Raw genomic sequence first — 12,563 nt, forward strand, 5'->3', positions numbered from 1 at the left:
AACTGCCTCTCCTCACTTTCTTTAGGCTTCAATTTCTGCAGCTATGGCGGTGCCTTCATTTTCTCAAAAAAAAAAAAAAAACTGCTGTGAGACCCTAGTGACACAAGGGTAAGTAAGCCCAAGAGTCTCAAAACTTCAAGGGGCTAGGCACCTGAGAAGAATTTGACAAATCCCAAATACCATCTCAAAAATATCTCCAGGGGATGAATTAAATACAACTCGCTTTATGAGGAAACTCATCAAACAAGACTAGCCACAGCACCTTATGATAATCCTTGGATTCAGTAACTTCAGAAAAGCCAAATTTGCTTAAGAATGGCCCAGTCCAAGGTCTTCAAAGATTCTGCATGTGATAGATCTCCCGAAATTCAAAATATTTAATTTGATAAATATATACCATCACTGACTAGAAAAAATTTACATATTCATGTAATTGTGTAAAACTACAGGGAATAGGAAATGTGCTTAGTTCATTTTGAGAATACCAATATTAAGTATTTATTACTTGTGCTTCTAGGACTGGGTTAGCCTTCCTATTTTCTTTATTACTTATAATATAGCTTATTTTGCAGTCTGCTTTAAACTACATAATATTTTCTTATTAAATGCTGCAGGCTTCCCTTCCCCATAAGCTGTAAAGAGTAGATGAAAATATGACTGTTCTCCTTACTTGAGATGTTTTGTTACTTATCATTTTATCCATAAGCCTTGGGTTAGACTTATTCCTAGTTCTTATGTAAAATGAGACGCACTCCCTCATAGATACTTTAGGGTCATCATTGGAGAAACTTGTAAAGAAGTAAATACGGTTGTATAGGTCAGGGTGGTAGATTCATTTTTCTGCTTTTCGCTTTAAAATTATCGTGAATAGGGCCTGGAGAGATGGCTCACTGGGTGAGAACACTTACTGCTCTTGCAGGGGACTCAAGTCCAGTTTCCAGCACCCATGATGGTTCATACCACTTCTGTCTCCAGTTCCTGGGTATCTAATGTGTTCTTCTGGCTTCCAAGGGCTCCTGCATGCAGGTGGTGTGCATACCTATACTAAGGCGCACACACATATACATAAAATAAAGAATAAGTCTTTTAAAAATGAAGAACTAAATGCAACCAACTGCTCAAAGTGATCATACTCAGGAACTGACAGTTTATAAAGTCATCACTCGAACTTCCAACAAGAGGAAGAACAAACTTCTGAATATAAACTGCTTCTGAATTTAAGAAAAGGACTCTAAGAGAGAAAATTATACAATGGTATTTATTCTTTAAAAGTTGCATAAATTCTAGAGAATAACTGAAGAGTATACCAAAAGAGGCTCTTTCTTTTATAGTTCAGTTAAAGCTACACACTGGAGACACTTAGCATTTTCCAGGCCCCATTTTTAAAGGCTTGTCATGAAGATTACTAATAAACACAAAATCCTGTGGGGAAGAACCGCATGTGAGGGAAAACACAGCAAGAGACTAAGTTATTGGCAAAACCCACCACTGACTCACAGGGAGAATGACGGATTTAACCTTAGGAGTTCGATTTTTTAAATATCATTCAGTCAGCTTCCCTAGAGTTGATAAGCAAACAGCGCCCATGCCCGTGGCATGCCAGGAATAAAGTACTCTACCCCTGAGATGTACCCCACAGCAGGGTTTCCTGATCTTGGTCCTCTTGGCACTCAGGTTAGTTTAGTAAGTTTTTGTTGTTGTTGTTGTTTGTTTGTTTGTTTTTTTCTTTTTGGTTTTTCGAGACAGGGTTTCTCTGTGGTTTTGGAGCCTGTCCTGGAACTAGCTCTTGTAGACCAGGTAGCAAAGAGAGATACTGCAAAAGAAAAGACTACTTTTTTTTTTTTCTTGGTTTTTCAAGTCAGGGTTTCTCTGTGGCTTTGGAACCTGTCCTGGAACTAGCTCTGTAGACCAGGCTGGTCTCGAACTCACAAAGATCCGCCTGCCTCTGCCTCCCGAGTGCTGGGATTAAAGGCGTGCGCCACCACCGCCCGGCTAGTTTAGTAAGTTTTTGTGTGGGATGCTGTGCTACGCTTTGTGCAGACTGATCAGAATCCTTGGCATCTAGCACTAGATGCAAAGTTCTGAAACTCCAATTGCGAAAACCCAATAAATCCTATGCATTAGAGAATTTCTTCTGGCAGTAGCCCACCCCAACTTTTAGATTGATACTATAAAAAAGTTACCTTCTCTGGAAGTCCCCGATAGTGCCCTGGAAGGTTAAATACGAGAATCCAAAGAAGTCTTATGATGATTATACACATTCAAGCTACACAAAGGGAAGACTGGAAATTTAAGGGAATTTTGAGATATAGATAATTTGAGGGAGTTGCAGGTTATGAGCCGGAAAGGAAATTAAAACAGCATGTCTTCTCCATCCATAAACCAAGTAACGATCACTCCAAAGCCTACACAGAGACTTGGTGTGTGTTCAGGAGGGTTGATGGCTGGGTGCAGAACTGTGAGGTCTACACCTTCTACTCTCATTGGAGCAGTTCTTGCAGAAGATCCCAGCACTTATGGAAGCATCTGTGATGATTCCTAAGACATGGCTCTGGAGCTTTGGGGTGGAATGTGAATTGCAATCAGTATTAATAACTGATTAATTAATTAATTAATTAATTCTTTCCTCGAAGATTCCGAAGATGGAAGCTGGTCTTGTCCCAAACAGCAGTCAGAGCCATAAATAAAGCCCAGTGGGCAGCCTGCTCTGACCCCATTAGGGAATGCTTAGACATGCTCTGGGCTGTTTGTGGAAGTGGCTGGCTCAGACCACCAGACCACCTAGAAGGTGGCACAGCAGGTAAAGAAAGCCAGCCCTTAGGAGGTGTGCTGACACAAATGAGGAGGAAAACATGACAGTCATATAAGATCAGGCCAAGACCTAAAATTAATTCCAGTGACCCCCAATATGGAAACCTCCCAAAGAATCATCACCTGCATTAACACTCTAACACAGACTACCAGGGACAGGTATATAACCTGTGGGACCCCCAAACCAACTGAAAATGCAAGTAGTTTTTTAAAAACTGCCACTAAAAGTATTAAGATATAAAAGTAGTCTTTTCAGCCGGGCGGTGGTGGCGCACGCCTTTAATCCCAGCACTCGGGAGGCAGAGGCAGGCGGATCTCTGTGAGTTCGAGACCAGCCTGGTCTACAGAGCTAGTTCCAGGACAGGCTCCAAAGCCACAGAGAAACCCTGACTTGAAAAACAAAACAAAAACAAAAACAAAAACAAAAACAAAATGCCAGGTGTGGTGGCTCACACCTNGCTTGTTTGCTTTTACTGTTAAATGTTGTACTGGCTTGGAGGGTAAGTGCATAAGTTCACTTGTCCTTTAGGTCATTCATTGCCTTTCTAGTGTTTAGAAGTGTGTGAATCTCTGTGACCACCTAGGCTAGCTGAGTGTCAATCCCTATGAGGCAAGAAGGAAGTCTAATTGAACTCTACAGTGTTGGTACAAGCTGCTAGAATCTAACACCAGGCAGTTTATTTTAGGCATATTTAATGTATAGCACAATTTGGAAAAAGATTCCCAGTGATGATTAACTTAATCCCATGTATACAATAGAGCTTGACTACATAAGGCATAAAACAACTTCGAAACTCTTTAAAGTGTAACCTCAACTAGACAGTGGTGGCACACACTCTTAATCCCAGCACTCAGGAGGCAGAGACAGACAGATCTAAATCACATTCAACCATTAGAACTCATTCTCAAGGAAAGGCCCAGCTCTCCACAGATTTAGCGAGCCCAGCACCCCCACCCCACCTCCGCAGCCTGGCTCTCGGTTCAGAACACGGGAAAGAAACACAACCTGAAAATGGGACCAGAGCCAAGGGAAGAAACATTATGTCCCCAAACCTAGAGCCAGAGAAAAACTCCTGGACCCTGAAATTAGAACCAAAACAACACACTAAGTCCCTAGATTTAGGACATACCAAAGAAAGTTTCTTGGCACCAAAGTTAGGGTTAAAATGGTAGAAAGAATCAGAGAAACAGTTAGGCTCCAGAAACGGAGCCCTTTCTGCCCATGACAGGAAACCAACCAATCCCTGAGCAGACAACGAACCAATCAGAGCATCAGACTGTTACTGGCAGCTGGTGTTTCACCTCAGGCCTGGAAATTGAAAGCTTGGAATTCCTCCTCAGGCTACTAGGGGGAAGTACTGTTCCTGGGACTGCTGTTTCTGTTGGTGTGACTGCCGCCGCTGCTGCAGTTGTTGCTGTCGTAACTGCCGCTGCCAATGCCACTTTAGGCAGAGAGAGGGACCTGAGTTAACTTGTGAATAAAGACTCTTGGAGTCGTGGTGGTGATTCAGGTTCCAGAATGTGGGCGTAATACTCACCAAACATTCTCTTTTTTATTTTCCTGATCTCTGAGTTCCAAATATATTTAAAAATTATGCTCATTTCTCATCGATCCAGTATTTAATATAAATATGACCTCAGACAGAGGCACAATCCAATTAACAAAATATAGTTTAAGTTATTTTGGGATAGTGTGATTCTCCTAAAAATTTATTTGGTGTGTGGTTTTGTGGTTGTAGCATCCCTTTGAAGTGTGACATGCTGAGAAGTGCCTGAATTAATGTTCTCTGACGGAGTAAGAAAAGCAGTTGAGTGGGGATGGACACTCTTCCTTTTCTTTGGATGCCTTGCCTTGTTGACGTAGCTAGTCTGGAAAATGATGGAGCTATATGTTTCTTTTAAAGGACACAGTCTTGTATATCAAACTTGAATCACAGTGGAAATGAGGCATTAATGCCATTTTAGATTCACCTACTTTTATTGCTCAAGGTAAGGAATGTTCAACTGGGCCAGATACTGCTTGGATGGCTAGACACTGGAAACTGGATAGTCCAGAGACCTGGGATAGGGGGGCCTTGCCTAGTCATCATCTGAGAGGCTTCCTCAGGCCGTAACTGGGAGTGGATGAAGAAACCCACAACCAGACACTAAGTGGATAGAGTCTAAATCAGATGTTTCCGATTAGTACCTACTCAGAGTTCAGGGAATCCCCTGGAAAGCAGGAGAGAGGAAGACTGTAGACATCAGAGGGGATGGAGGACACCAGGAAAATAATAGGCCACTGAATCAACTAAGCAGGGCACATAGGGGCTCACAAAAACTGAAGGGGCAAGCAAAGGGCCTGCATGAGTCTGCACCAGATCCTTACTTGTGGCTGTTAACCTGGTGTTTTTGTGGGACTCCTAATAGTGAGATAGGATTTGTCTCCAACTCTTTTTTTTAAATACATTTTTATGATTATTTGGGAATTTCATGTAATGCACCCTGATCATATTCACTTCCCTGTCTTCCCAGGTCCACCCTTCCCCACCCCTTGTGACTCCCTCCAGAGAAAAAAAGAAAATACCAAGTCCGGTTTGTATTGACCATAGTCTCACTGGAACATGGTCACACGCCCAGTGGCCAGCTCCTTAAAGAAAACTGAGTCCTTCCCCACTCCCACCCATGCCAAAGCTGTCAGTTGTGCAGAGCTTTACTTCAGGATCTCAATCACAATTTTAAAGAGCTCTCTTCAATGGCTTCCTGCCTGTATTGTTTTTTAGCTGGTGGGGGGTGTAGGGTTGGGGGTGCCGAGAAAGGTTGTCACAAAAGCCTTCTATATCTCTCATTGGCAAATGTGTGTCTGCAGTCATTAATACTACTTCAAAAGAAGCTTCCTTGCCCTTTACAGTCATTGGCAGCACAGATCATGAACTTTGACCTGACTTCCCGCAGTACAGACCACAGACACCATCTTGGCCAAGGACATCAACATGGCCTCTGGTGACAACACAGCCCGTGGACAGCAACACGACTTCAGGTTGCTTGTCTTTCACTCTTTCGCCTGCTCTTGGGACTCTTTTCCTCCTGCTATGTTGCCTTATCCAGCTTTGATCTGAGCTTTGATTTGATTTGATTTGATTTGATCTTGCATTGCCTTATTATATCTTGTTTGGTCATATTTAGTTGTTGTCCATTAGAGGCCAGCTCTTTTCTGATGGGATACAAATGGGGAGTATATCTGGGGAAAAGGGGAGTAAGAGGAGCTGGGAGGAGTGGGGGAAGGGAAAATTGTGGTTGGGATGTGAGAGAAGAATCTATTTTTAATTAAAAAATGAAAAGTAAAAGAAAAACACTGAAACTGAAACTTAACTTTTATGGTAATAAAACATGGAGAACTCCATATAATTAGACTAAGAAAGAAAAAGATGCTGTTAAAAGAAAAGTTCTAATATAATTAAAGCATTAAACGTCTAGATCTTGGTAGATGTATTTTTTATCAATTGTTATCCATTTTTTTAAATAGTGAAGCTATATTTTTCTAATTATAACAAGAACCATAATTCTATGTTCAAATATACCCTTTCATAGGTTTCCTTGTGTAGTCTTTACAAACCTGCCCATTTCTATATTTAGGCAGGGTTTACAAGCTGACTGGAATCTGACAAAGCAGCTTATGTTCTGAAATCCTCCCTTTTTATCCAAGCTTATCCCTCAGTGAACACTCCTGCGCAGTCTGTTCAGGGTTGTGATCAGTAAATGAAGTCAAAATTGAAATGAGGTAACTATTATACACTCTCTGTTGTAAATATCTTTTCCAGATAACCATGCTTTCATTCTTTCTGATACAAGAACCTACCAAGAAACCTTGCCTCTCCCTTGTAGAAATGAAGCCCCCGGGAACAGTTCTGTTTCACAAATGGTGGATTTGATGAGAAGCATACCAACTAACATCCTTGCCGCTCATTCTGAATGGTTTGATAATTCCCTGGTGCAGTAAACTGATTTTATTTCTAAGTGTTAGACATTTATTACTGGAAGATATACTGCCTGTGTTTCTAGGTATTAGCAAAAGTTACATATCACTGGCCAACAGTTGTGCATTAATGGCCCTAGAGAGAATATAGAGAATATGTTGTGTGATAGAGGCCCATTCTTCTAGCCTCGATTGCAAGTGTGTCCAGTGACGCATTTGACTTAAAACAGTGGAATGAATATGCTCAGGGGAAGTGAGTGCTGCAATTCAAAGAATGTGAAAAACAGACGTCTCTGAAGAGTCAGGTAACTGGATGAAGGGAAGAGTGGGGCTGTTTCTATCTCTAATTATTGTTTTTTAAATCACACATAGAATTCGCCAAATCATAAATATAACCCAACTATTACTATAGTAGTAAATAATGATAGATCATCAACCACTTAGGATATTAATTTCCAAAATATAACCCTATAAAATATCCCTATTAAATCAAGCTTAACAGCCATTAAAACATAATTAAAATGTTAAATTATCATCTATTTACAATAAATGAATAAAGTCTAAGATAAATATTAGCTCACTTTTGGATAGTATTCTAGAAAAAATACAATCTCTGAGATGTTTTGAAAGACTTGGAAAATTGTATTTTTCTATTTCCTAATAATTAAGACTATAAAATTAAGTTCCTCAGAATTAGTTTGTATAACAGAAAAGCCATAATATAGAAAGAATTCTTTTAGTCCTTCATACCCATGAGGAAGGGGTAATTTTCTGAAGCCTATGTGACTCCTAAGAGGCAAAAACAATGTTACTGTCAGTTATGCAAGAAATTATTTGTTTCTTCAACTGGCAATGAATAATTCAAACCATTTTGTTTGATAGTGTGCGAAAATAAAAGGCAACACATTAAACTGACTGTTTTATTTAATTTATTCTCTTAATTCATTTCAACGATCAAAATAAGGAGAAATTTTCTGATTTCCTGCCAAGGGATTTGCTCTAAATTGTGCCTTTCAAATTAAATACCCAACTCTGCGCCGTGTATACTGCCAATCAGAAAAATGAATGCAGATCATGGGAAGGTTTTCTGTGGAACAACATTTATGTAATGCCCTCCTGACCTGGTTTACTTGTAGCCAAGCAAATCACTGTAGGATGCATTCATTTCCCTCCATTTCTTTACTTGGTGTGATGTCCACACAGTCTTCAGTTGTTTAAAGCTGAGAGGCTCTTCACGCATGCCCTTTTCCCTCCGCAGACACCCTCCTTTCAGGACAGGTTTCCTTACTCCATGCTCACAAGCAATAAATTAGTTTTTCAACTATTTTGTCATTCTTTCGTGGCTGTAAGTTCAGGGGAGGAAGAAGAGGTCATTTCTTCTTCTCTTTCTGGTTAATAAAGTGCCTGCTACATGTAGGCTGCCAATGAACATTTTATGACTCAAACTCAGGCAAACACTGTGGTGTCTGGGTGAGAATGTCTCTCAAAGGCTCACATATTTGAACATTTGGTGCCAAGTTGGTGGCACCATTTGGGGGAAATTTAGCAAGTGTGGCAATGTTGTAGGAATTACATCACCAGCACGCACCAGGGACAGGCTTTGAGAGTTTAAGGATCTGAGCCATTTCCCATTCATTCTGCTTGTGGTTTGAAGATGTAAGTAAGCTCTCATCTGGCTCCTCCTGCCACCATACCTGCTGCTAGCTGTCATGTTTCTCTGCCATCATGGCCTCCGGAACTGGAAGACCAAATAAACTCTTTCTTCTAAAAGTTGCTTTGGTCATTATGTTATATCACAGCTACAGAAAACTTACTAATAAAAACATAAATGAAATTAAGACACCTATAACTCAATTACAAACACTAAATATTGTTACTGATGACTGAAGGTGAATATAATATTATGAATAAAGACTTAATGAAACAAATATTTTTTTCATTTTGGACTCAATAATATACAAAACATAATACATAGAAAATGTGACTACAGATAAAAGAAGGGAGCTGTTTGCAGGACTCTGAGTTGTGTGTGGTAGAAACCACTTGAAGATGGAAGTTCTCCCTTAGGACAATGTCATCTGTCACTTGGCAGACACTAAGATATCAGTTATCCTTGAAAAAATGCCATAGTCCGGCTTTATTCCCTAATTGAAAAATCATATTCATGAAAAGAGAAGATAAGAATAAAATAGTTACCAAGTATTTACTCCTGATGGAAAGTTGCCTCCATAATACACATGCTTGTGGTGCTTTATTTATAGAGCCAAAATTTCCCAAGACTTAGAGCATTGCACTAACCATGATCAACCAAAATTTACATCTTCTTTAGGCCAGTCAGAGACATGACTGGCTCTGCCCCAGTTTAACTGTCTAGGTCATATCCAGGAGGTAAATAACACCATCTGACTCTAATAGAAGTTTACAGTAAAAATTCCTCTTCAGGCTGCAGATGGTAGAACACTTATTTAGCATGTGCAAGGTCTAATTACTGCAAAGAGGAAAAAAGTCAATAAACAAAAACGTCTTCCTCATAAATATATACCCCAGTAAAACAAATTGAATATAATATAAACAATGGGAAACACAATTCTAGAATAGGTATCAATGGCATGGTTGTTTTCTATGATGATTCTACCAACATTTCCTCCCACAGGTTTTCTCTTTAGCTGAGATGAATCTGTGCAGGGGCTTCCTGTGAACTTTGCTTTCATGGAGTCCTCTTCTGAATGCTGAGAGAATGAAGTCTGGTCCACATCAGTCTCACTGTCATGGTAGCAGCCATCGAAAGCCATGGCTTGAACTGCATCAATATTATACATTCCAGAAATCTGTCAGAAAGACTTTTCCTCAGTTAGTCGCAAAAGTGATGCTATGGACAGGAACTACAGGAAATGTAAGTCAGACACCAAACAGTTTCCACAAACATTAAGCTTGTCCTGTTCATTATTTAAAAACAAACAAACAAAAACCAACAGAATTCTAGGTTTACTTCTGGCATTTGACTTAAAAAATTATTTAATAATTAGTGGAAAACATCGCCTTGCAAATACTGGTGTAGCAAGGAGGTTCATATTTAATTCCACGGGATATTTAGGCACCACATGATTAAATGCTATACAAGTCTAATGCCAATAATTTCTAATTATTAATTAATTAAGGATCTGAGCCATTTCCCATTCGTTCTGCTTGAATTGATACTCAGTTGTCCCAGATGCTTGCACTCACTCCTCGTTGTTCTGATCAGCATGAACAATCTGCCATGGCTTTGTGAGTTGAGGGTGACCGTGATTTATTACATCACCAATATAGGCTCTTTGGATTTGCTTTCCAATTCCATTTTCCTCTTTATAGAGTACATAATAATACACAGATCCATGTCTTTTGTTTTAATTTTTGGTCTCACACCAGAAGAACACTAACTGCCTACTTACACTTGAGTTGGGGTTAAGATAGTGAAAGGGGTTTACTTGTTTTTAAAAATGAAACAAGCCAGGCCTTCTCATTTTTGCCTAAAACCACTTCTAACACCGCTAACAAAGCACAGTAAACTAAAATGAAATTGGTTTATTTTTCTAAAGAAGTATTATCAATGATTTCTAGCCTGGTTGAATCTGTACTGATTTTTTTTTTTAGTTTTGTTTTGGGAAGTAGTGACTCTCACAAACCTGGAGCAGTGTCTAGGAAGCAGCTGTTAGTAATTGCCTTTGGAGAAAATAAAATCATTCTTGATCTCTGGGGGAGTTGAAATAGAAACAAATAAGGAGAGGCTATTCTAGATGAAATTACTTAGAATTTAAATTGGAGGCTGCAGAGTCAACACTATCAAAATGCATATTTGGTTCATTGCAATTTAAAACTATAATAGTTTACAGAATCAAAAAGACACAGAGACTTCTGTGCATTCAGTTAACTAACTAGTGGGGATCTACACTGTTGAGTTACATTACCGGTTTTTTCTTTAGTAATTGTAAAAGCATACATTAAAAAATCTATATTCTATGGCCAAGATCAACAAAACTGATGACAGTTGATGCTGGAGAGGTTGTGGGGTAAGGGAACACTCCTGCATTGCTGGCGGGAGTGCAAACTGGTACAGCCCCTTTGGATGTCAGTGTGGCAATTTCTCAGAAAATTAGGAAACAACCTTCCTTAAGATCCAGCAATGCTACTTTTGGGTATATATCCAGATCTCCAAAGCTAAACCTCTACACTTCCAAATACACACACACACACACACACACACACACACACGAGGAAAGAAGGAAGGACACAGGGAATAACAGAAATAGGAAAGGCACACCAATCCCTGTAAAAAGAGTTCAAATATTGACACTTGGGTCAACATTCCTGAAATGAATTACATGACCTCTCTTCTGGTGCTTATAATTCCTCAGAATTTGGTTTCCTACAGGAACTCAGACCTGCAACAGGCCCAAACAGGAAAATCCATTTCTGTGCACTTAATACATTCTAGCTATCACCACCACCACCACCACCACCACCACCACCACCACCACCACCACCACCACCACCACCACCTTTTAGAAAGCGTGTGGCTTTACAACAACCCTTTCTTCTAGTGGGGCAGAGTCAGTGGACCAATGTACACTGAGAACAAGTCTTCATGCACAAAAGCCCCTGGTGAAAGTGAGTGAGAATGCTGAGGAAAAAGCCAGCCTGGAGCAGCGATTAATGTTCTACCTTATACTACCCCAATAGTGCTCAATCCTGCCAAGGCATTTGGATTTAATGCAAGAGTTTTAAAATCGGTAAGTGGAAGTTTATTAAAGAAGTTCGTCTTTGTGCTTGAGATGTTTATTATAATTGTCATTTTGACAGAATCTAGAATTTCTTGCCTTGCCAGATGGACCTCTGGGCCAGTAAGTGATTAAGTTAAGTGTATTGTTTGAGGTGGGAAGCCTCTCCTACTGTGGGTGGTACTTTTTCCTGGCTAGGACCTTAAACTATATAAGTCCATTGGGTTTCAACCTTTCTAATGCTGTGACCTTTTAATAAAGTTCCTCAGGTTGTGGTGACTCCAACCATAAAATTCTTTTTGTTGCTACTTTATAATTGTAACTTTGCTACTGTTATGAATCATAATGTAAACATCTGTGTTTTTCAGTGGTCTTAGATGATCCCTGTGAAAAGGTTGTTTAACCCCATGGGTCATGCTCCACAGGTTGAGAACCACTGAAATAAGTGAAGAAAGGGGCAAGAGTTTGCATGAATAGTTTGCTGTTTCTGAATGGTGGATGCAACATGCAATAGGACCTGCTGCTCTTGCTGCCTTGACTTCCTCATCATGATGTTCAAGGCCTTTGAACTGTGAGTCAAAATAAGTCCTCTTTCCTGGACCTTGTTTGCATTAGGGTATTTTTATCACAGCACAAAAAGAAACCAAGCCAGCCCCATTTTGAAAGGAGCTGACCCTCAAGGCAAAGCCGTACCTTTCTTCTCCGGTTGAGTTGCTTCCACTCTTCCACTGTGGTGAGGTAATTCACCGCTGCGTACTCAATGACCGACAGAAACACAAAGAGGGAGCTGACCCACATGTACACGTCCACTGCCTTGACATAGGACACCTGGGGCATGGAAGCATTCACACCAGTGACGATTGTGGACATGGTGAGCACTGTGGTGATTCCTGCAGTTCAAGAAGAATGAGTGAGAAACTCAGTGAAACCACCATTCATTTACTGCATCATCAATGCAAGTCCCTTGGAAACAAAATCAATCTGTTGTCCCAGAGCTGGAGTAAATCTCCGCATGCTAGTTTTGGACACCTAAAGGGTCT

At 40.1% G+C, this 12,563-nt stretch overlaps 1 protein-coding gene across 1 annotated transcript in view; it reads right to left on the reverse strand.

Annotated features, from left to right (window-relative positions):
• Nucleotides 1–9,294: 9,294 nt before the first annotated feature.
• Gabrr3 (gamma-aminobutyric acid type A receptor subunit rho3) overlaps nt 9,295–12,563 on the reverse strand; it is a 48,432-nt gene continuing 45,163 nt past the window's right edge. The window contains exons 8-9 of the mRNA XM_050149010.1: nt 12,217–12,413; nt 9,295–9,594 (exon numbers count right to left, since the gene is read on the reverse strand). Of these exons, the coding sequence (XP_050004967.1) occupies nt 9,295–9,594; nt 12,217–12,413 (497 nt within the window). The remainder of the gene's footprint in view (nt 9,595–12,216; nt 12,414–12,563) is intronic.

The sequence above is a fragment of the Alexandromys fortis genome, unplaced genomic scaffold, assembly GCF_014885135.2.
Source record: "Alexandromys fortis isolate MF-2015 unplaced genomic scaffold, M_Fortis_MF-2015_v1.1 scaffold_4, whole genome shotgun sequence".
NCBI lineage: Eukaryota > Metazoa > Chordata > Mammalia > Rodentia > Cricetidae > Alexandromys > Alexandromys fortis.